This window comes from Lithobates pipiens, unplaced genomic scaffold (assembly GCF_037356315.1).
Source record: "Lithobates pipiens isolate NorthernLeopardFrog02 unplaced genomic scaffold, aLitPip1_a1.2 Scaffold_27, whole genome shotgun sequence".
NCBI classification, from domain to species: Eukaryota; Metazoa; Chordata; class Amphibia; order Anura; family Ranidae; genus Lithobates; species Lithobates pipiens.
In genome coordinates, this window is record NW_027507788.1 from 45,054,895 (window position 1) to 45,076,271 (window position 21,377).

Genomic DNA, 21,377 nt, shown 5'->3' on the forward strand with positions numbered 1-21,377 from the left:
TTTGGAGGTCGGACATCCCTGCTACTTCTTGTGTCTATGGTCAGGTTAAAGTGCTTCCTCTGTGAGAAGGTGTATGAAGTTTTTTTTATTTACTAAAAAAGATCTTTAATACATTATGTATGGTAACAATAGATATATGACAACCTCCATACCTGCAGCCTGTGCTGTAAATACTGTGTCTCCAGACTCTGCCGCCTAGATAGTAGCTGGGGCTGCATACCATTGGGGAATGCAGGCATATTTGGAAGTTGTGTGGACAAATCCTGTTGTAAGAAAACGATGCAGATCAGGCAAATTTTTTAACATGAAAGTTCACTGCTTTAATAACACTATACTGGTAATATTAATTTTTATTAGTCTGCAACAGTGAGAAAGAGTCAGCCCAACCAAAAGTGATACAGACTGAAAAACGTAGTTTTATCATTGTCATAGGATCCTAAATCTGCTAATGCAAAAACTGAAATCTTCAAAAAAAGGTACTCCCACTGCTGTTGATGTGTTCTAAATAATGTTTAATACATTTAAAATATAATAGAAAAAATAGGACCCCTTTGGTAGATTTGCTTAGGCCTGATAGCTTTAAGGTGAAAGTAAACGCTTGAATTAGATTTTTGTCTACAGGTAAATTTATAATATAGTTTACCTGTAGGTAAAATGAACATCTCCTAAACGTGCACTGTTTAGGAGCTATTCCAGTGAGCAACAGATGGTGACATCATTGGCGCACGCACTCTGTAGGAATGGCATACATGTGCCGTTCCTTCAAAGCTACTGCAATGCGGGCATGATTTGTGTGCATGATGTCATCGCGGCTTGACCATTCAAGCGGCTGCAGCCTGCAAAACCGAAAAGAAGACTGGATGAGGATGGGCTGGAGGGCTTTGTTTCAAGGTAGGTCATTCATAATGGGCTAGCATGGATATTAGCCTTTAACCTGCAGGGGGATTTTATTTTTATTTTTTTAAGTTTACTACAGCTTTAAATGTATCTAAAACCAAAATTTTAATATGTTGCTTATACCAGTCCTTAGATGTGGTGGCTGCATTGGTTTTCTTTTTTATGGCTAAGAACATTTCTGCAAGTACAGAAAATATCTGTTAGAAATGAGTCAAGAAAAAGTGGTATTCGGAATCCTCCTGTTGGGGATCTTGATTCCGAATACCACTTTTTCTTTTCTCTCTCCATCTCCCTCCTCTGGGTTATCACTCTATTTCTAGTATCTAGTGCACATATACCCAGCATTGCGGTCTGTTGTATAAATTAATTTTATTTTTTGTACATTGTAAGTCAACTTTGGATTGGGGAGTTTAATTTGCATATTACAACCTTTTTGCCTTAGGGCACTGATTCAGGTAAAACATCTTGTCTGGTATAGGTAGCACCTAAAGCCCCATACTATTATTGTAAACAGTTAAATGCCCACCGCCTTCAAATAGGGGGCTGAGGACTTGTAGGGCGGCAGCAACCTTAACTTATTCCTAAGCGCGGCTTTCCTAAATCCTTTTTGTATTAAATTCTATTACCCCCAATGTAATGGAGATGAACAAAGGCAGACATGTTTGAAGTTCAGCCAAGGTGATAGCCATGGCTCTTGCCATGATTAAAGTGGAGGAGTGAGGGTAGCCATCCTTGGACATTAGGTGTGTTATATGCAGGAACCTCACCTAAGAACTGGTAAGCTGTAATATAGAACGTTTTTGTTTCCAGGTTTAGATACACTTAAAAACATAATTAGAGATTTAGCTTTCCTGATTCTTCCAAAACATGCAAGCAAATAATTTTTTTTTAAGTTTTACAATGTTTTTCCACTTGCGTTCAATGGTACTTATATTTTGAAGATTTCTACTGCATAGGGTGAGGGAAATCGCTCCAAAATATTTCCTATCTTACAATAAACTTTCCTTTTCCTATTACAAGTATCTCTTTAGAAAAGAAAATAATATAAATAATTCAGCCCCCTGTTGGTTGATTAAAGAGAAAACACCCACTGTTCAATGAGGGGGACTAAAGCTGAAGCATAATCCAAAGGACAGATATTTTTTCTAAGATAAAAGTAAAAAAAAATACAAGTTGACCTCAATGATTTTTCTTTCCTAACAATAATCTACTTATTCTAAGCGTTTTCTAACAAGGCTTACATTATACCTGTGGGTTATTGAGATCTTGGAAGTGATGAGGTGTACTTATGGTATTTGGATCTTCGGTGGGTCCAATCTGTTCGTACAGCATCTGAATCTTATTGAGCTCTAGGATACCCTTGGTTCTTGCTAAATTCTGAAGGTGCTGCCGAAATGCCACAATTCCTACATTTTTATAAACAAAAAAAATGAAAGTTAGAAAACATTTCATAAAAAAAGAAGAAAAAAAAAAGTGTTATATAATAAATGAGTGCAGCAATATCCTACAGCAATCAAATACCTTGTAACTGAGCTTACCACAGTGATCTGAATTATGACTGGTTGTCAGAGTACTGCACTCTGCACATAGTCCTTAAACTTTTTACCAACTTAATGAATATGTAAAAATTGTACTTCTGACTTTCAGAGAAGTAACTCTATCACAGAAATAATAAATGTAGTTTACATCAATCTTTAATATATAAGTTTTGCCACAGAAGTGGACTTACCTTGTGTTAATGAGGTGTCAGATGCTCGTCTACCCTCTCGAAAACTTACAGGAGACCTATTGTGAGTTTCCCGTTTTTGAGAGGCCATAGCTGGCATGGGTAAATTGGTAGGTCGCAGTCCTATGTATGGTGGAGTTAGCCTGCTGACAGACTGGTTGGCCATAGCTACTTCTTTCAAAACCCCAGAGTCCTCCTGGACATTTAAGTCACTCTGAATAGATCCCATGTCATATTCTGAGTCGACGCTCCCAAGAGAAGGATGGTTACCAATGCCAAAGAGATTACCTATGAAAGAAAATGACAGTGTGGTAAAAACATTGCGCAAATTAACACCACAACAATACCAGGAACAATTATCAAGCCAGCATTATGTCACTTGCTTCCAAATACACAGATGAACTGGTAATGACTTAGTAAATCAGTAAAATTCCAAACAATTTATGAAAACCCATACTGGCAAAAAATGTGTACACAATATTATATGTCATGATATACTATATACATATACACACACATTTTTATTTTGTTATCTCAGAGAACAATTCGCTGATCAGTTCTCCTCGCCACACTTGTTTACATGTGACTGACTATGATTGTACACAGCCAATCATATGAGTAAAGAGCCACGTCATCGGCTCTTTACTGAAATCGAGGTCACACCATGTCTTAGGAACACAGCATGGTCATGATCACTGGACAGCACCCATCCAGGGGAGCGTGCGAGAACTGCGGTTCTGGGGCGCCATGATAGGTCTTCCCAGAACGAGAGTGCATCCCACCCACCATCATTTTACTATAAATGGTTAAAAGCTACCATTTTTTATTTATTTTATAGAGAGTAGATAATTATTAAAACCCCTATAAGTTTTATTGCCATCTGTGTCCCTTTGGGGAGATTTATTTCTACTTCCTGTCCTGTATATGCAACTTGAAGTGAAAAGAAATACCCATTAAGGCAACTGAAACAGGAGCATTTTAACAGCAAAAAAATTGGATTTTCCCATCACTTTCTTTCCTGGTGAAGGAAGTCACCAGCACAAAAAGAAAGGATGAATCTCCCCAGTGTGGACAGAGAAAACAAACAAAACTGATATGGGCTCTAACCCCTCACTACTCCAAAACCAAAAAAAAAAGGGTTGGCTTTGAATACACTTTAAGGCTTGTATGTGGGAAAGTTTCAATAATTTTAGTTGCGTTATTGACACAGAAGCTAAGTGTAATAAATTGGAAGTTAACAGCCACTTCAGATCTAAGAAAAGCCGAGGAGAACCTGTAAAACATGCCTTTCGATTACATTACTGGAAAGAAAGTCGGTGGTTTAAAGAAACATGCAATCAACTGTACCACAAAAATATTTTTGTAATACAAAAAAAGCCTCTTAAAATATATTTTTATATTTTTTTACATTTTCAAGAATGAAGTCAACATTGTTGTCTTTAGCAGTTATCAAGTGCATTGCGTTAAAATAATTCCAGGGGCACCTGCAATAAATCCAATTTTCCAAATACTCATGATTGTTCATACATCGTTTTACAGTCCTTACCTTCCATATCTGATGTTATATTGGGCACTACTACTAACTGGTTGGTAACTTCGGCCAGCGTGTGCCGCCTTTGACCACTATGCCTTCCTTGAAATGCTGCAAATGTTGCAGAAGGATCATCCTCTGAGTCGTCTTCTGTCTCTATACCTTCATCAATAGATGTCTCCATCATATTCGATGGCAAGGACTGGCAACCCTTCCGTACTGTCACAGGGGGCAGAGGATCCAACAGACACCCATTAACCTAAAAGATTGAATGCAAAATTCTGACTTTAATATACAAGTGTACAGAAAATTTAGGTTTCAGCTGGTTAAATTAGGCTTAATATCTATACATGGACTAATTCATTAATTTGAACAGATATCTATAAACATTACAATACATATTTTTGAAACTGACTGCCTGATCCTAAGTGAGGAGGGAGCCAGGGTGGGGCCGAGCCACACTGTGTGCCCCTCATAGACACACAGAGGCACCTCAGGAGCGAGCATGTGCAAATGCACCCAGATCAAGCAGCTTGGAGCCACTCATCAGGGAGGAGCCTGGAGCGCTGACAGGGGACCTGACAAGAAGAGGATTGCACGGAGCAGGTAAGTATAACAGGTTTGTTATTTAAAAAAGGGAAAAAACTGAACCTTAACATTTTAAAAGAAATCTTCCTTTAAAGGGTTAGTTTGCCTTTACTGACTTTTGCCACAAGTCTCCCTATGCATCACTGCATCCTCAATACATTACCATGCAGTGCTCTATTTCCTCTCCTCTGCATCCTGCCATCTCCAGGCCAGAGAGGGGAATGGAATGAACAGTGAACTAACCCCTTAAAGAAGACCTCTATGTAAATCTGCTTACTTTGGCATTGGTGAAGGGTGATGGGTCTAGCCATAGCTACATTATGGTTTCCTATGCAGCACAGTTCTTTGGAATGTATCCCCAGCATCCTGATTTTCCACTGTTCCTGTTGCTCAGGTTGTGTTACCATAACCCCCATATTCCCCAGCCTCCTTCCATCCTCTGACTGCTTCAGTTCTCCATGCTGCAACTTGGGCAGTAAAAATCGAGTACTGGGTTGTTTGAGCAGACAAATGTCACATAGACTTGAATAAAAGCAAATAGTGCAGTGCTAAAAAAATGGGGAAAAGGAAACTTATACAAACAGTAAAAACCTTGAGTGAACGTGAATAAATCAGATGTATCAAATGTATCATATTAGTCCATCATAAACAGAAAGTGTGAGTATTGTGAAAAGTCTATAATTTGTGGATCAGGTAGAGTGATGAATCTTGAGTGATGCTTGATCATGAAGTGCAGACGAAAAAGGGTAGTATGGTTGGCACGCATACTGGACAAGGTGGACACATGTACTGTACAGCACATGGGTCGAATAGGCATTGTTGAGGAAATGACCTCGATCAACCATACGAAGGGGATGACTGGAAGATGGACTTCAATATGAAACAGGTGATCCCACATCAAAAGTTAAACTCCGAGATAAACAGCAACTATAGCTCATATAAATCATATCATATGAGATATACTTGCCGTTCACCTCAGAGTTTATCTTTTGATGTGGGCTCACTATGCATTTTTTGCTGTCCAAAAAAGATTGGCCCTTATTAAATGAGACTTAAACCGAGGACTTGGTATAAGTGTGTGAACAGGAAAGTCTTAATAGATTGGGAAAGAAGAAAACTAAAATCTGTAAATCTTATCCTATACCTAGTTCGTGACACTTTTCATGTTCCTAATTACCGTAGTTCCGCCTAAAGATCTTAAAATCGCAAACCTAAATGATTGTAACTAATGTGAAAAACTCTGTGTAAACCACAAAAGCTAATTGCATACATCCAGTGGCTTTTGATGACAGAAAATGCCAAGTGGCCAAAGTCAAATGGCTGTACCATGCAAACACATCACTTCTATGTAATTAACAGAAAATGTGTTACATTAAGAACTTCTGATTTATATCAAAGCAGCCTATCTCAAATCAGCAAGACATGACAACAATGCCTTTGGCAGGGAAGGAGCTCAACAGAAAACCTTGCAGGAAATGGTGGTAGAGACTTGGGAATTTAATCATTTCTCTCCAGGATGTGACTAAGAATCCGTTCCAGAGGAAAATGCATCTGCAAGCAGCTGATCCAATGAACTTCCAAACCAGAGGGGGCCTCGTTCACTGCGTAATGTCTGTCGACCCTTGACAATACCAACACAAGCTTCTTTCCCCTTTAAATGGCTGTCCATGCAGTGGTGTTCTCACAGGAGGAATGTGCATGTTATGAGTACATAAATTAAACCATTAGCTCTAAAGCATCCCCTATGAAAACCAAATTGTATGTGTCTTCTAATTAAATAAATAATTTCCAAATGTCACATTTCCTCTGCTAGAAAGACCAAGAGACCAGAGCCTTGTGAAACACAAGCAATGGATGCTTTTATGAACTTAAAGCAGTGAAAAGTAATTCAGTGTTTGCACAAAGGAGGAGGAATAATAACAAAAAAAAAACAGCAGCATAAATGAAATAATTCTAATGCACGTCAAAGCAGACTAATGGAAATACTGAAAAACATAAGACTGTTACAGTCAAAGTAAAAGCAGTATAGTTGCACATACATTGCCAGCTGTGCTGCTAGATTGGGTCACGGTGTAGAACTGTTTGATGGAAAGTTTTTTGTGGGAATTTCATTTGGAAAATATTGAAAGTACTCAGTCTCAAAAAATCTGATAAGGGTGAGCCATGACTGAGAACTGAAAGTTTTCATTACTACAAATTTTTCAGAATTTTTTGCATTTTTGCAAAACTGGAATCAATGGAGCAAGGAGCTTTAAATTGCTCCTTAGAGGTTTAGAAGCTTCTTTTAACTATTCTAGACCTGTTCTTGTGCTAAAAACTTTTTTTTTCACCTCATTATTATATGTTTTTAAAAAAAAAAACAAAGAAAAAAACTGAAATTTGAAAAATAGTAAAATAAAAAATGTAAAGCAACAGTACACACACACACACAAAAAAAAAAAAAATCAAAGAAATTGTGTGTTATTGCAGCATTGTCTATAGGGGGCAATTTTTTTTAACTTAGCCTACAAAGAAATAGTTGTTCCACTTACAGGCATATCCCACTTTTAAGTACACAATGGGGTTTATTTACTATCGCTGGAAAGTGCAAAATCAGGCTCACTTCTGCTTAGAAACAAACAAGCTTCTAAACCCAGCTTGTTCAATTAAGCTTTGGTAATAAAACCTGGAAGCTCATTGAGTGAGCCTGATTTTGCACTTTCCAGCTTTAGTAAATAAACCCCATTGCGTAATTAAAAGTGGGGTATGCCTGTACTTTACTCTGTGTCTTCTGGGGGCTCTCCTAGGTGAGAGCAGAGGCACTGGGCCTTCTCTCAGGATCAGAGAAAGCAGAGAGTCCCAATTCCCCTAAGAATGATTTGCTGCACAATACAGTATTGCAGGATATAGAGTACTTTGCTTTCCTAGTGTCCCAAAAAACAAACAAACACCCAGCAATGTCACCTTTGCCTACAGAAAACAGCCATGAGTCAAGTATTATCTACTAATTTCCTCCAATGGTTGTATTTTTTTTTAAGCTGGGGGTTAGAGGTGCTCCCAAATAAGTTGACCTTTAATTCTTTATGTAAGTTCTGCTTTAGGGTCTGGTTCACACCAGATGCAGTCCAATGCATTTTTATTCTGCATCAAAAACACATGGACGGTGTTTAACATGGATTACGATGGTCCTAGTTCACGCCAGTGTAGTGCGTTCCAGTGCAGTCAACAAAAGTAGAACATGTTGTATTTTTTTTGTATGAAACGCATCTGGAATGTGGCAAAATGTATGAAAAATGCACCGAAATGCACATATTCAATTATCCTCAATTGAGATGAAGAAAAAAAAAGGAGGGGGAAAATGCACTGGAATACATCAAATACACGCATGCAGAAATGCATTTAAAATGCAGAAATTGTGGTAAAAACTGGTCACAGGCTAAATAAAAAAAAAAAAAAAAAGTAAAAAAAAAAAAATAAGCATTATAATCTCCCAATGCTGGTCTGACCCTGATCATTTTTATCTGAGTGCTTAAAGATCAGGGTGATTAACTATAAAAACCAAAAGGCTAAATCCAAAGGGGGTCAGCAGGTTTTATCATCTTATAGGCATAAGGTTTTATAGAGCCACATTTCTTACACATCAAATTTACACTGTGACCTTAGCTACTTATCAGAGTCCTACCAAAGCCTTGTTAACCTGAGAAATAAATATATACGTATTTAATATTCCTCTAGAGCACTCATAAAAGATGTTGCTGCTCCCCGTGTGTGTAGAGGCAGCAGCATTTCAGAGAGGATCCCCGCGGTGAAGCTAAAAATACAGGATATTACACATTGTTTTTACAGCTCTCAGCGGCTCAGCTGAGATTTTCTGCAGCTGAACTATCACGACTCTACAAGTGATTGTTCATCAACATGCAACATTAATGTACCTTTCATAACCTCCCCGTTGCCTAGACTGAACATAAAAAAAAAAATTCTTAAAAAAAATGGTAATTCACTAACACAAGCGCATTTCATTGCATGTGCCATCTTTAACCATTTCTTATTGCCAAGGGCCAAAAAATAGTTCTTTTTAAATCCAGTTTATGACTTACTGTAGCTTTAGACCTTAGCACTCTCCCAGATTCCTTTGTGTCTACAAATGAAGGTGGAAGTGAAGTCTTTCTTTTTATAACATGTGATGACAGGTGGGTCTGGCTAAGTCTCTCCGGTCATAAATGCTTTTACCTGCCTGTTGGCAATTTATTTATGCTTGTGTACACCAAGCTACCCATGAACAGCTCAGTATACAGACTTGGCATGACTCTGTGCTGGGAGGAAGTAACTTCCATGTGTGAGAGTTATATCATCACAGCCTAGCCAATTAGGATGCCTGAAGACTCCAATCCCCAAAGCAGACCGGATGAAGATGGAAGCACTTGCAATAGAGGGAGAGCGCTGATATCATGGCTCTGGAAGGGATTCCGTTGGTAGATAAATATGCGATAATGTCCCAAGATGCAGTTCATACTAGCCCATTAAGGCTAAAAGCTCCTGGGGGTCAGATTTTTTTAAATTTTTTTGTCAATGGTTTAGTTCAACTCTAATGCTGCGTACACGCGATCGGAATTCTCGTGGGAAAAAGCTCTGATGGTTTTCCCGATGGAATTCGGCTTAAGTTGTCTTGCCTACACACGGTCACTTCAAATTCCGATCGTTTATAACACGGTGACGTACAACGCGTACAAAGGGACTACAAAAAGGAAGTTCAATAGCCAGTAGCCAATAGCTTCTGTTTCGTAGTTAAATCTGAGCATGCGTGATTTTTGGCATGTCGGAATTGCATACACACAATCATAATTACCGATAGAAAGTTTTTCAGCCAGGAAAATTGAGAACATGCTATAAATTTTTTTGGACAGCTAAATTCCGATGGAGCATACACACGGTCGCATTTTCCGATGAAAAGCTCTCATCTGTCTTTTTCTGGCCGGAATTCCGATCATGCGTACGCGGCATAAGGGTAACCCAATTACTGCACACTTGATTACAACATTGGGAAAACAAACCATTGTATTGAAGCCCAATTGAAGAGATTATATATATCTATCTATACACACCGTATATACTAGAGTATAGGCCGACCCGCATATAAGCCAAGGCACCTAATTTTAACACAAAAAACTGGGAAAATGTATTGACATGATTATAAGCCTAAGGTGGGAAATGCAACAGCTACTGGGTAAACAATGCCCATCTGTAGCCTTACTGTGCCCACCTGCAGCTGTACCTTTGCTAACTAAAACAGTGGGTGTCTCCCGCCGTGTCATGCAGTCTGTTTAGCGGGCGCCCATGCAACAAAGCTCCGCCTCATCCTCATCCGTGATAGACGTAACACTGATACAGTTTCCCAGCACCGTATCAATGTTCCATCCATTATGCATGAGGCGGGGCTTTGTTACAATGGACGGCTGCACAGACTGCATGACACGGTGGGAGATACCTGCTGTTTTAGTTATTAGAGGTACAGCTGCAGATGGGCACCCTCGCTTGAGTAAAAGCCAAGGGTGGAGTTTTCAGCCTAAAAATGTGCTGAAAATCTCAGCTTATAGTCGAGTATATACGGCATATATAGATATGTGTGTGTGTATTTTATATATATATATATATATATATATACACACACTATATTGCCAAGCCTTCTCGTCCAAATGAGTACCTGGCCTCACAAATGCGCTTCTGGAAGAATGGTCAAACATTCCCATAGACACATTCCTAAATCTTGTCGACAGCCTTTCCAAGAGAGTTGAAGCTGTTGTAGGGGTATTGATCCCTACAGACTAAGACCAGGATGCAATTAAAATTCATGTGTGTGTGTAAAAAGGCAGGTGTCCCAATACTTTTTGTACTAACAACCTCTATTTTAATAGTCTTGCCTTCACTTTCATGTTACAGTACTGGGGAGAGTCTCAATATGGCGAGACTCTATACTGTAAGTATGACCTGGTCAGACACAACACCCCTTTCCCTCTCTTCCATATCATCTGAGGTTACAGGACTACAAAAATATACCAAATAGTGAGATTTCAATTGGCCTTTAAGGTATCAGTGACAATGGGGTTGATTTACTAAAGGCAAACAGGATGCACTTTGCAAATGCAGTTGCACTCATTAATCCCAGAGCTTTGTGAAATCAGTGAAGCGTCACTTTGTAAAGAATACCCAATCAGGTGCATGCAAAAAAAAAGCATTTTTGCTTGCAAATGATTGGATGATGGAAATCAGCAGAGCCTCACCACCTTCATTAAGCTCAAGGGAAATTCGTGTAACTGCACTCTATTTGCCCTTAGCAACTCAACCCCAATGTGATTAGACAAGAATCTAAGATGTAGTAAAGGTAAAGGTAATAAGCATACATACCAAATACAGTTGAGGGTTTTACAAATAATAACAAATAATCTTAAATAAAATCCACTAAAGATATTTGATACTGAAATACTTACTGATGGTGTATTCACTGCTTCCTCCTCTAGGAATGTCGTTTCAGCCTGGCAGCAGCTGCCTTGCGGGTATGGAAATGGCTCTACAGTGGAGGCTTCTGGGAGTACAGGTGCTCTCATCATTCTCACATTTTGTGGCATGAGGTTCACTGGAGACACCACTGTGCTTGTCTATTGAGAAATAGGCAATACAGGGTCAGTTTAACAAATATTTCCAGATGGCAATAAGGCTATATGCCATTTTCACAGCCCTGGCACACCATGGAGTACAATAAACTCTATATAAGTATACTAGCTCAGCAGAAATGTGTCTACTGAAATAAAAATTGACATTTTATAGGAAACATTATTTAGGGTGCAATTTAGTAAGACATATAGAAACATTTATACAATATCACTAAACTCCAAAGCCTTCCCAAATGAGACAATATATAGAAGTGCGGTTATAATATAAATAAAGGTAAATTTGTTTTTAATTATGAATAGTCAAGGGGAAGTGCTTGTGTCAGGTTTGGGATCTGCAGAAATGTGCCCACTGCATTAAACAGTAATAAAACCCAACAGAGTTTGCAACTCTTCCCAACGCTGTCGAAAGGTGAAAAGCATCTGGACTGCACTTCACTTTTAGGACAGTTGCATTTTGTATGTAAATGTTCTTCAAAAACTTCCTTTCCTTCATTAGGTCCAGTTCCTAAAGCTTCTATCTCTAGCATTATTGTAAAATCCTAAGTGCTTCTAATTCAATCATTGTATTATATTTACAGTCATTGCCAAATTAAATTACAAATACAACTTTAAAATTATTATTATTATTATACACGTTTTATATAGCGGCAACAGTTTACGCAGCGCTTTACAATGTATAGGGGGGACAACACAATTACAGTTCAGTTCAATACAAAAGGTACAGGAGGGCCCTGCTCACAGAGCTTACATTCTAAAAAGGAGGGCGTGGTACAAAAGGTAATAGCTGCAGAGAATGATTTGATGTGGGTGATGAAACCACATCATGAACCACAAATGAAACCACAAATACATTTTCTACATGGAACAAACTTTAGCGAAGGACTTTGCCTTTCATCCAGCTAAGCTGTCTGTTTAAACAGCTGCAAGTTGCTCCTGTACACTTATTTAAGTAGTAAAAAACCCCAAAAATCTGCCTATCCAATCTTCTAAATTAGTTTGTGTTCATCTTTGCTAGGTGAAAAGCAAAAGGTGGCCACACATGGATCAATATTCAGCCGGTTCAGTAGGGACTGGCCAAATTTCAATCCATGCATAGACAGGCTGGTTGTTCAAACAATTTATTTACAACCAGCCTGTTGGGGTTTTCTCCTGAGTGGTGCCAGTTATAGCTGGCAACACTGGTCATTTTGGTCTGACTGCAGGGACGGCTCCCTGCTGCCGGAACACCATAGCTGATTTTACAAAAGAAATGATTAATGTATGGTCTGCTTAACAGGCAGCTAATCATAAACTAGTAAGAGTACAATGGAAACAATTGCTAAAGACTACAATCGCTTTTATGTTAAATGTATAGCCAACATTTTTTGCTTTTACTTTTGGCTAGTCGATATGGGTTAAAATATCGGTAATTTTTTTTTTTTTTCAGTCTGTGTACCATTGGAAAACTTTTCCTTCACTTCCTGTCCCAGAGAGGCAACAGAAAATTAGATAAAATCCCCTCTTAGCCCTTGTACACACGGTCGGAGATTCCGACGGAATGTGTGCTATCGGACCGTTTTGTCGGATATTCCGACTGTGTGTGGTCTCCATCAGACTGTTTTCATCGGAATATCCGACGGACCAACTTTTCCAACTTGCCGGTAAAATTTTCCGACAAAATGCTCCGATCGGACATACTCTGATCATGTGTAGCCTACTCCGACGGACAAAGTGCCACGCATGCTCAGATCAAATTCCTAGACCAAAGCTATTGGCTACTAGCCTGAACGTAGTCCCGTCGTAACGAAATAAGGTCATCACGTTATGTACAATCGGATTTTCCGACAACTTTTTCCGACCGTGTGTATGCAACATCACTTCCGGACCTCTTCCGGAATTAATCCGTCGGAATTACACAGACGGATTTGGTTCTCGGAATCTCCGACCATGTGTACAAGGGCTTAGAGAGTTGTCAGTGCAACAGGTGTCCCCATTAAAAAAACTTTCCCTCATTTCTTCTTCTAGGGGCAATTCAAAAATTTTGGATTTTCCCTTCATTTCCTTCTTGGTTACAATGGTCACCAGTAAAAATAAGGGGATGCATCTCTCCACTGGGAATTCCGAGAGAAATAAAACCTGGACAGAGGGTCTTAACTAGTCTATCCCCAATCTATATATAAAAAAAAAAGTCAGCAAGATGTACACAATTGTAGAGAACCCAGTAAACTAAGGGCTGATTTCTGTTATGCTGTATCCAGGCCCATCAGATCCATAAATGTGATTAACTGTAACTGACAAGTTCATTTCTGCTACTTTTAATATACACTGTGTAAATGCTATATAGTGATAACACTTTATAAAATTGATTTCTAGACTATAAAAGGTACGAGAACCATTTTATTAGCTTCAATCCATTTTTCCATGGTGGAAACACTATTCTGCTTTAAAAATCAATACATAACTGTATGCATCTAATCTAATGAACTGTAACCTTTCGAACACTGTGTATATTCAGACTGTCATTCAATGCATCATGTCGCCTACCCATTCCATGTCATATTTCACAGTAAACAGCTGAATCTTTTGACTCATAAAGGTCAATTATTGTTATTTACGTTTATTTCAGAACTAGTCATGCTATGAATAAGGCATTTAAATGTACGAAATGGAGCATCTGCGGTGTTAAGTTTAATATACATCTAGTGCTATGCCAGATCTAACAGTGTCGGATTATTTTTATATACTTTTACTCAAAAATTACCAACTAATTTAATGCACGCTATTAATATTTGTGTGTGAAAATCAGCAGGATTTTGAAACAGTCAGAGAAAATCAAGGTTATGCAATGACAGCCAAAGTTATTACAGCTGGCTTCAAAGTTATTCTGAAGTCAGTCTTAAAGCGGGAGTCCGCCGGGACTCCGCATTTTTTTTTTTTTTTTTTTTTTTTTTTGCTAAAAATTATTTATTAAGAAAAGCTAAAATTCAACATAACACAGAAACAGAAATTAAAAAATTAACACAGAAAAGGGGGAAATATTTGTTTCGCATTTTTTTTTTTTTAAAAGCCAGCAGCTACAAATACTGCAGCTGCTGACTTTTAAAATAGTGACACTTACCTGTCCAGCGCACCCGTGTTGTCGGCACCCGAAGCTGATCTCTAGATCGTCTCTCGGGTGCTGCCGCCGCCATCTTGGGTATGGGAATCAGGAAATGGAGCCTTTCGGCTTCATTTCCCGGTTCCCTACTGCGCATGCGCGAGTCGCGCTGCGCAATAAGGACGGTCCCCGCTGCCTCTGGGATCTGTGTGTTTCCCAGCAGGCAGCGGGGCACTTGCGGAAAGGGGCGGGCACTTGCGGAAAGGGGCGTAATCTACGCCCCTTTCCGCAGAGAACTATCCCGGAAGTGGGTGCAGATACCTGTACTGTACAGGTATCTGCACCCCCCTCCCCCCTGAAAGGTGCCAATTGAGGGGGGGAGGGTTCCGATGAGCGGAAGGTCCACTTTAGGGTGGACCTCCGCTTTAAAGGGCTACTATTGTCTATATAATAAATACACACCATTTAATATAACGATGCACAGAAAGGTTGGCATTCCAGTAAAAATCTTGCTGTCAATATAGTTCTTATACAAATCTGATGAGAATGTGACAGCTACTTCGCTCTCACCCACAGCTCCAAAACAGACATTATTTCAACTAGGCTTCCAAAGCTCTGCAATGCATTTAGGACGCGTTCACACCACGTGCAGAGACTTGTATTTTTCTACACCTCTCAAATGCAGTTCTCTGCAAAGATGCACAAAAAAGTTGTTTTCTATGTGTCCTGTTCATACCACAACACTGATGTCATGTGCGTGTTTTTTTTTCTGTGCAGAAAAATCTATCCTGCTATGGGTTCGTGCACTCGTGCAGTTTTCCATACTGGATAAACACCAGTTGCTGCAAGGGCACAAAGAAAACAATTGTTTTTTATGTACACTATTCACACCACAATGCTGTTGGGATGTGCAGTGCTTTGCAATTTTCCACACCGCACTGGATGGCACTGTATGTCATTGCACAGCAGTGCTGCTGCGTAGGGTCGTGAATGAAATGTGATGCACTGAAATGCACATCCCTGCCAGAGCAAGCACTATGCTTGCCTGCATGAACCCAGCGTTTTTACTGTATTGGCTAGTGTAAACAAAGCACATACTGTAGAATGTTCAAAATATTCTATGTGTGTCTCTTCTGTGCACTGTGTAGGCACTAGGGGTATTGAAAATAATCGTTGCGTCGATGCATCACGATTCTGCCCTTCCGGATCCAGCATCGATGCAGTATCCAGCGTAATCTATTTTGCATGATGTCATCCCGGCTTTTCCCCCTCCCCCGCACAGTAGTGTCTCTGCTAGTGATGACAAGCCACTTTTTTGTCTGCCCTTGCGGAGCTGTGTTTTTCTTCTGCATAAAAACGCAGCTTTCCACACGTGTGAAAGAGTTCCAGTGTGTTCTTTAACATTTTTTTAAATTTAGTTTTCTTTACATATATTTATATGGTACCTAAATCCACCTTTATATTAGCTTCAAGTGACCCCTATAAAGCAGGATGCTGACCACTGTTAATTTTGACTTAGAATTTTTATTTAACTTTACTCATAGTCTTTTGACCAAAATGCCATTTTAGTTTTAGTCCCCTGATTTGTTTTAGTCGTAGCTAAAATCGCTAGTGCATTTTTAGTTGACCAAAATCTCCAATACCCACCGGAACTGCAACTTTCCTCTGAGCTGCTCCTGTCTGTTAAAGCCCCAGCCTCCCAACTATTGGCAAGCTGTATTGGCTGAAAGATGCAGGCTCCCTCTGGCCTGCTGCCCGGGAGTTCTGGAACAATGCCCTGCAAACCACAGAAGAGGGACTCCTCCATCGGATTCATGTCTGTCTGTATGTGACTTGGTGAGGGTTTGCTCTCCCAGCAAAGTAGCAGTGCTTAGCACTGTGTGAAATAGCAGCCTACCTAGACCACCCAGTTCTCTTCCCTGTGCACTCTTACTCCAATTTACGTCCCCATCCCCACTTGCATGTCACTTCCCCATCCCCAAAGTATAAGGCACCCTGCCCTGTGCACTCCATCACTCCCATTTACTTCCCCAGCCCCACTTGCAGGTCACCATCCCTCCCCTAAAGTATAATGCACCCTGCCCTGTGCACTCCATCACGCCCATTTAATTCTCCATCCCCACTTGCAGGTCACCTCCCCATTCCTAATGTATAATGCACCCTGTCATGTGCACACCCTCACTCCCATTTACTTCCCCATCCCCACTTACAGGTCACCTCCCCATTCCTAATGTATAATGCACCCTGCCCTGTGCACACCCTCACTCCCATTTACTTCCCCATCCCCGCTTGCAGTCTGGCATTACAGCCAATCGAGTTTACAGTTTTTATTTTTTTTATATATATTTTAAAGTTGCACTTCTGTTTGTCCAGAAGCAATATTCTTTTTTGTTTTTGAAGCTTGGTTTTATTTATTTCATATATCACAATGGCTATATCTGTGTCTGTAGTGCATTTATAAACTTTAATAAAATAAATAATAACATTCGATTTTTTGCTCCAGGAGTATATAATAAGTTTGGAAATTATAGAGAAATACTTAGAGAAATAACACATTACAATTGAACTAAACCCAATAAACTTTAATAAAATAAATAATAACATTCGATTTTTGCTCCAGGAGTATATAATAAGTTTGGAAATTAGAGGGATGCTTAAATAACGCATTACAATTTAACTAAACCCATTCGATGTTTGTCGACTAAAATGAAAACTGGAATTTATTTTCATTATAGTTTTCATCAATTGACTTAATTCTAATTTTATTTTCATTTACCGTACTTTTCGCCACTGAAAACATGCAGCTGAAAATATTTTCGTAGACGACATTAACACTGGTGCTGACTGCACAGCAGTGACATAAGCTAGTCATCCGTGTAATAGAAGAGAGCAGCCCAAGGACGACCTCATCAGTAAGTTACATAAATATTGAGGTAAGTACTTAATACAATAGCAAACAATGCTCATGTATGAGTTTACTGCTCTGAAATGGTAACAGGTCCACTTTAAAATATGTTAAACTACGAGTTATCCTCCATAACAGTCTGTGACCTTCACCAAGGTTGGTTTTACTTCCAACACCATCGATAAGATGAAAACATTTCATGAATGGATTAGGCAGCACATAGCGAAAAACAAGCTACTGCGTAAAACCTATTGTTCACGTAACGCTCGGAGACATGAAAGAACTTGCTATGCAGATAAGAGCTTAGATTTTACAGAACACTCTACCCTCCTGTCACATGAAATCTTGACAGCTGCTTTCTTGGATTCCTTGTTCTTTATTAGGAGAGGATTTGCTCAGGACGCTGTGCAACAACCAGTTTATCTTTTATATCACAGTAATTATTGTTATTGACAGAACATTACCTCCTGTTGGTTTGGTTAATAGGCCATGCAGCTCTGGATATGAGTTGGGAATGTAAAGTGAAAAAGGTTTATTACCAAGTCACGCCTAATTTAGGCACCCGGATATCTGACAGTCATCTCTCTAAGCTAGAACGATTGTTATTTACGATAATGACTGTTATTTGCCACCATGGGAGCCAATGAAAAGTGAAAATAACTATTGTTATGGCAAATAACATAGGCGTTATAGCTTAGTAATCCGAGTTGTGTTTAAATGGTCAGGAATAGACTGGGCACAATAACATTTTCTAGAAAAAAAAAATGGTTAATGAAAAAAATGGAAAAATATAAGCACAAGAAAATTTTCAGCAACCAATAAGAATCTATGTTTCAGCATCCACTCTGCACTACAGTAATGATAAATAGGAAATGGTCAGCTTCGGTTTTTTTCTAGCACACTTTTTCATATAGAAGTTTAACATTTTTTGTTTTTGTTTTAGCAGAACAAGAGATCAATTTTAATTAAAAGAAAGATCTATCCATCATGCAATGACAGAACCTGCCTGCATGTATCGGATCACGGCACTAACCAATCAGCAATTGTCTTAGGCCTCTTTCACACTGACGTCCCGTTCAGGCCCGCCTGTCAGTTTTTCAGGCGGACCTGAACGGGTGCTCCATAGAGGTCTATGGAGCGTCGGATGTCAGCGGTGACATGTCCGCTGACATCCGACCCGCTCCGATCCGAAAAAGTGTAACGGAGGAAAAAGCTATTTTTCCATCCGTCTGCGGATCGGATCGGGTGACGACGGGCACTGCGGTCCGTCGTCATCCGATCTCCCATAGGGGAGAGCGGCGCTAGGACAGGTCCGTCCCTGCGCAGTGTGCAGAGACGGAGCTGTCATCTCCCTGCTCAGCGGGGATCGGCGGAGTGATCCCCGCTGAGCAAACGGACATCCACGGGGCGGATCAGAACTGATCCGCCCCGTGTGAAAGGACCCTTATACTTTTCTGACAGCTGAAAACTGATGAAAGATAAAATTTGACTGGCAGATATAGGTTACTATATTTTTAACACCATTAATCCTTGCATGGCGTTACTAGTCAAGCTAGGAGGCATAATCAACATGTTGTTTATACAGTATCTCACAGAAGCGAGTACACCCCTCACATTTTTGTAAATATTTTATTATATCTTTTCATGTGACAACACTAAAGAAATGACACTTTGCTACAATGTAAAGTAGTGTGTTTACAGCTTGTATAACAGTGTAAATTTGCTGTCCCCTCAAAATAAGTGAAAATGTGCAAATTGGGCCCAAAGTGTCAATATTTAGTGTGCCCACCATTATTTTCCAGCACTGTCTTAACCCTCTTGGGCATGGAGTTCACCAGAGCTTCACAGGTTGCCACTGGAGTCCTCTTCCACTCCTCCATGAGAACATCACGGAGCTGGTGGATGTTAGAGACCTTGCGCTCCTCCACCTTCCATTTGAGGATTCCCCACACATACTCAATAGGGTTTAGGTCTGGAGACATGCCTGCCAGTCCATCAACTTTACCCTCAGCTTCTTTAGCAAGGAAGTGGTCATCTTGGAGGTGTGTTTGGGGTCACTATGTTGGAATACTGCCCTGCAGCCCAGTCTCCGATGGGAGGGGATCATGCGCTGTTTCAGTATGTCACAGTGCATGTTGGCATTCATGGCTCCCTCAATGAACTGTAGCCAAGCAGTGCCGGCAACACTCATGCAGCCCCAGACCATGACACTCCCAACACCATGCTTGACACACTTGTCTTTGTACTTCTCACCTGGTTGCCGCCACACACACTTGACACCATCTGAACCAAATAAGTTTATCTTGGTCTCATCAGACCACAGGATATGGTTCCAGTAATCCATGTTCTTAGTCTGCTTGTCTTCAGCAAACTGTTTGCAGGGTTTCTTGTGTATCATCTTTAGAAGAGGCTTCCTTCTGGAATGACAGCCATGCAGATCAATTTGATACAGTGTGCGGCGTATGGCCTGAGCACTGCCGCCTCCTTCAACCTCTGCAGCAATGATGGCAGCACTCATACGTCTATTTTCGAAAGACAATCTCTGGATATGACGCTGAACACGTGCACTCAACTTCTTTGGCAGACCACGACAAGGCCTGTTCTGAGTGGAACCTGTCCTGTTAAACTGATGTATGGTCTTGGCCACCGTGCTGCATCTCAGTTTCAGGGTCTTGGCAATCATCTTATAGCTTAGGCCATCTTTATGTACAGCAATTCTTTTTTTCAGATCCCCAGAGAGTTCTTTGCCATGAGGTGCCATGTTGAACTTCCAGTGATCAGTATGAGACAGTGAGAGTGATAACACCAAATTTAACACACCTGCTCCCCATTAACACCTAAGACCTTTTAACACTAACGAGTCACATGACACCAGGGAAGGAAAATGGCTAATTGGACCCAATTTGGACATTTTCACTTAGGGGTGTATTCACTTTTGTTGCCAGCGGTTTAGACATTAATGGCTGTGTAGAGTTATTTTGAGGGGACAGCAAATGTACACTCATATACAATATGTACACTCACCACTTTACATTGTAGCAAAGTATCATTTCTTCTGTGTTGTCACATGAAAAGATATAATAAAATATTTACAAAAAATGTGAGGGATGTACTCACTTTTGTGAGATACTGTATTTATTAGTGAGGATCTGCATGAAAGCAAGGGGCAGTACCACTATGACATGGTGGCATTTGTTGCTTTATGGCTAGATTATGAACCATAGGTCACTGATTGATTCCTATGATAACTGTATGTATTTTTTGTAAATTTAAGCAGTGTAAGTACCTGAATTTGACTTGCCATCAGCCTCTCAGAGCTGATGATTGGGAGAGTGAGCATCAGCATAAGCAGCCAGTCAGCTCTGCTGCAGAGCAAGGAGCATGCTGATAGGAGGAGAGAGCAGGGTAAGAGAGTTATAAGCTCATCAGTCTGCCTCTTCCTCTTTAACTTGGGGGTTGGAGGGGAAACCTGCAAGAGTTACTGAACTGCAGCAAAGAAACATGTTTGACAGAGCTATTTAAATTTGAAGAATGAATAGACAGAAATGCAAATCATTTGCAGGTAAAAACAACTAATTTCTGTACTTCTCTGTGTGTTTTGGGGTTTGACAGGGGTTCATTTTTTAGGTATAAGTGCATTGCTGTGATAAGATTAAGAGTTACATTTTAGCCCCCATCGCCAACGGATTAAATAGGGGTTCATCTACTAAAGGCAGAGAGGCTGTTCACGTTGCAAGGAAAGTTGCACTTTCCAAGGGAATTTGCCCCAGAGCTTAGTGAATGAGGTGACGTGTCAGTATGCAAAGAATATCCAATCGCATACATGGAAAATTAAGAAAAGCACACGATTGGATGATGGCAGTCTGTAGAGCTCCACTCCATTCACTATGCTCTGGGAAAAATCCCTTACAAAGTTCAACTTCCCTTACAAAGTTAACAGTCTGTTTGCCTTAGTAAATCAACGCTAATGCATTGTTTTTTACTGCAAAGCCATGTAAAAAAAAAAA

The 21,377-nt window shown here is 40.0% G+C and overlaps 1 protein-coding gene across 1 annotated transcript in view; it reads right to left on the bottom strand.

Annotated features, from left to right (window-relative positions):
* Window positions 1–21,377, bottom strand: part of SIK2 (salt inducible kinase 2) — a 221,971-nt gene that overhangs the window by 7,359 nt on the left and 193,235 nt on the right. Inside the window, exons 9-13 of the mRNA XM_077456934.1 lie at window positions 11,207–11,374; window positions 4,170–4,413; window positions 2,627–2,911; window positions 2,146–2,303; window positions 153–263 (exon numbers count right to left, since the gene is read on the bottom strand). Coding sequence (XP_077313060.1) covers window positions 153–263; window positions 2,146–2,303; window positions 2,627–2,911; window positions 4,170–4,413; window positions 11,207–11,374 — 966 coding nt within the window. The remainder of the gene's footprint in view (window positions 1–152; window positions 264–2,145; window positions 2,304–2,626; window positions 2,912–4,169; window positions 4,414–11,206; window positions 11,375–21,377) is intronic.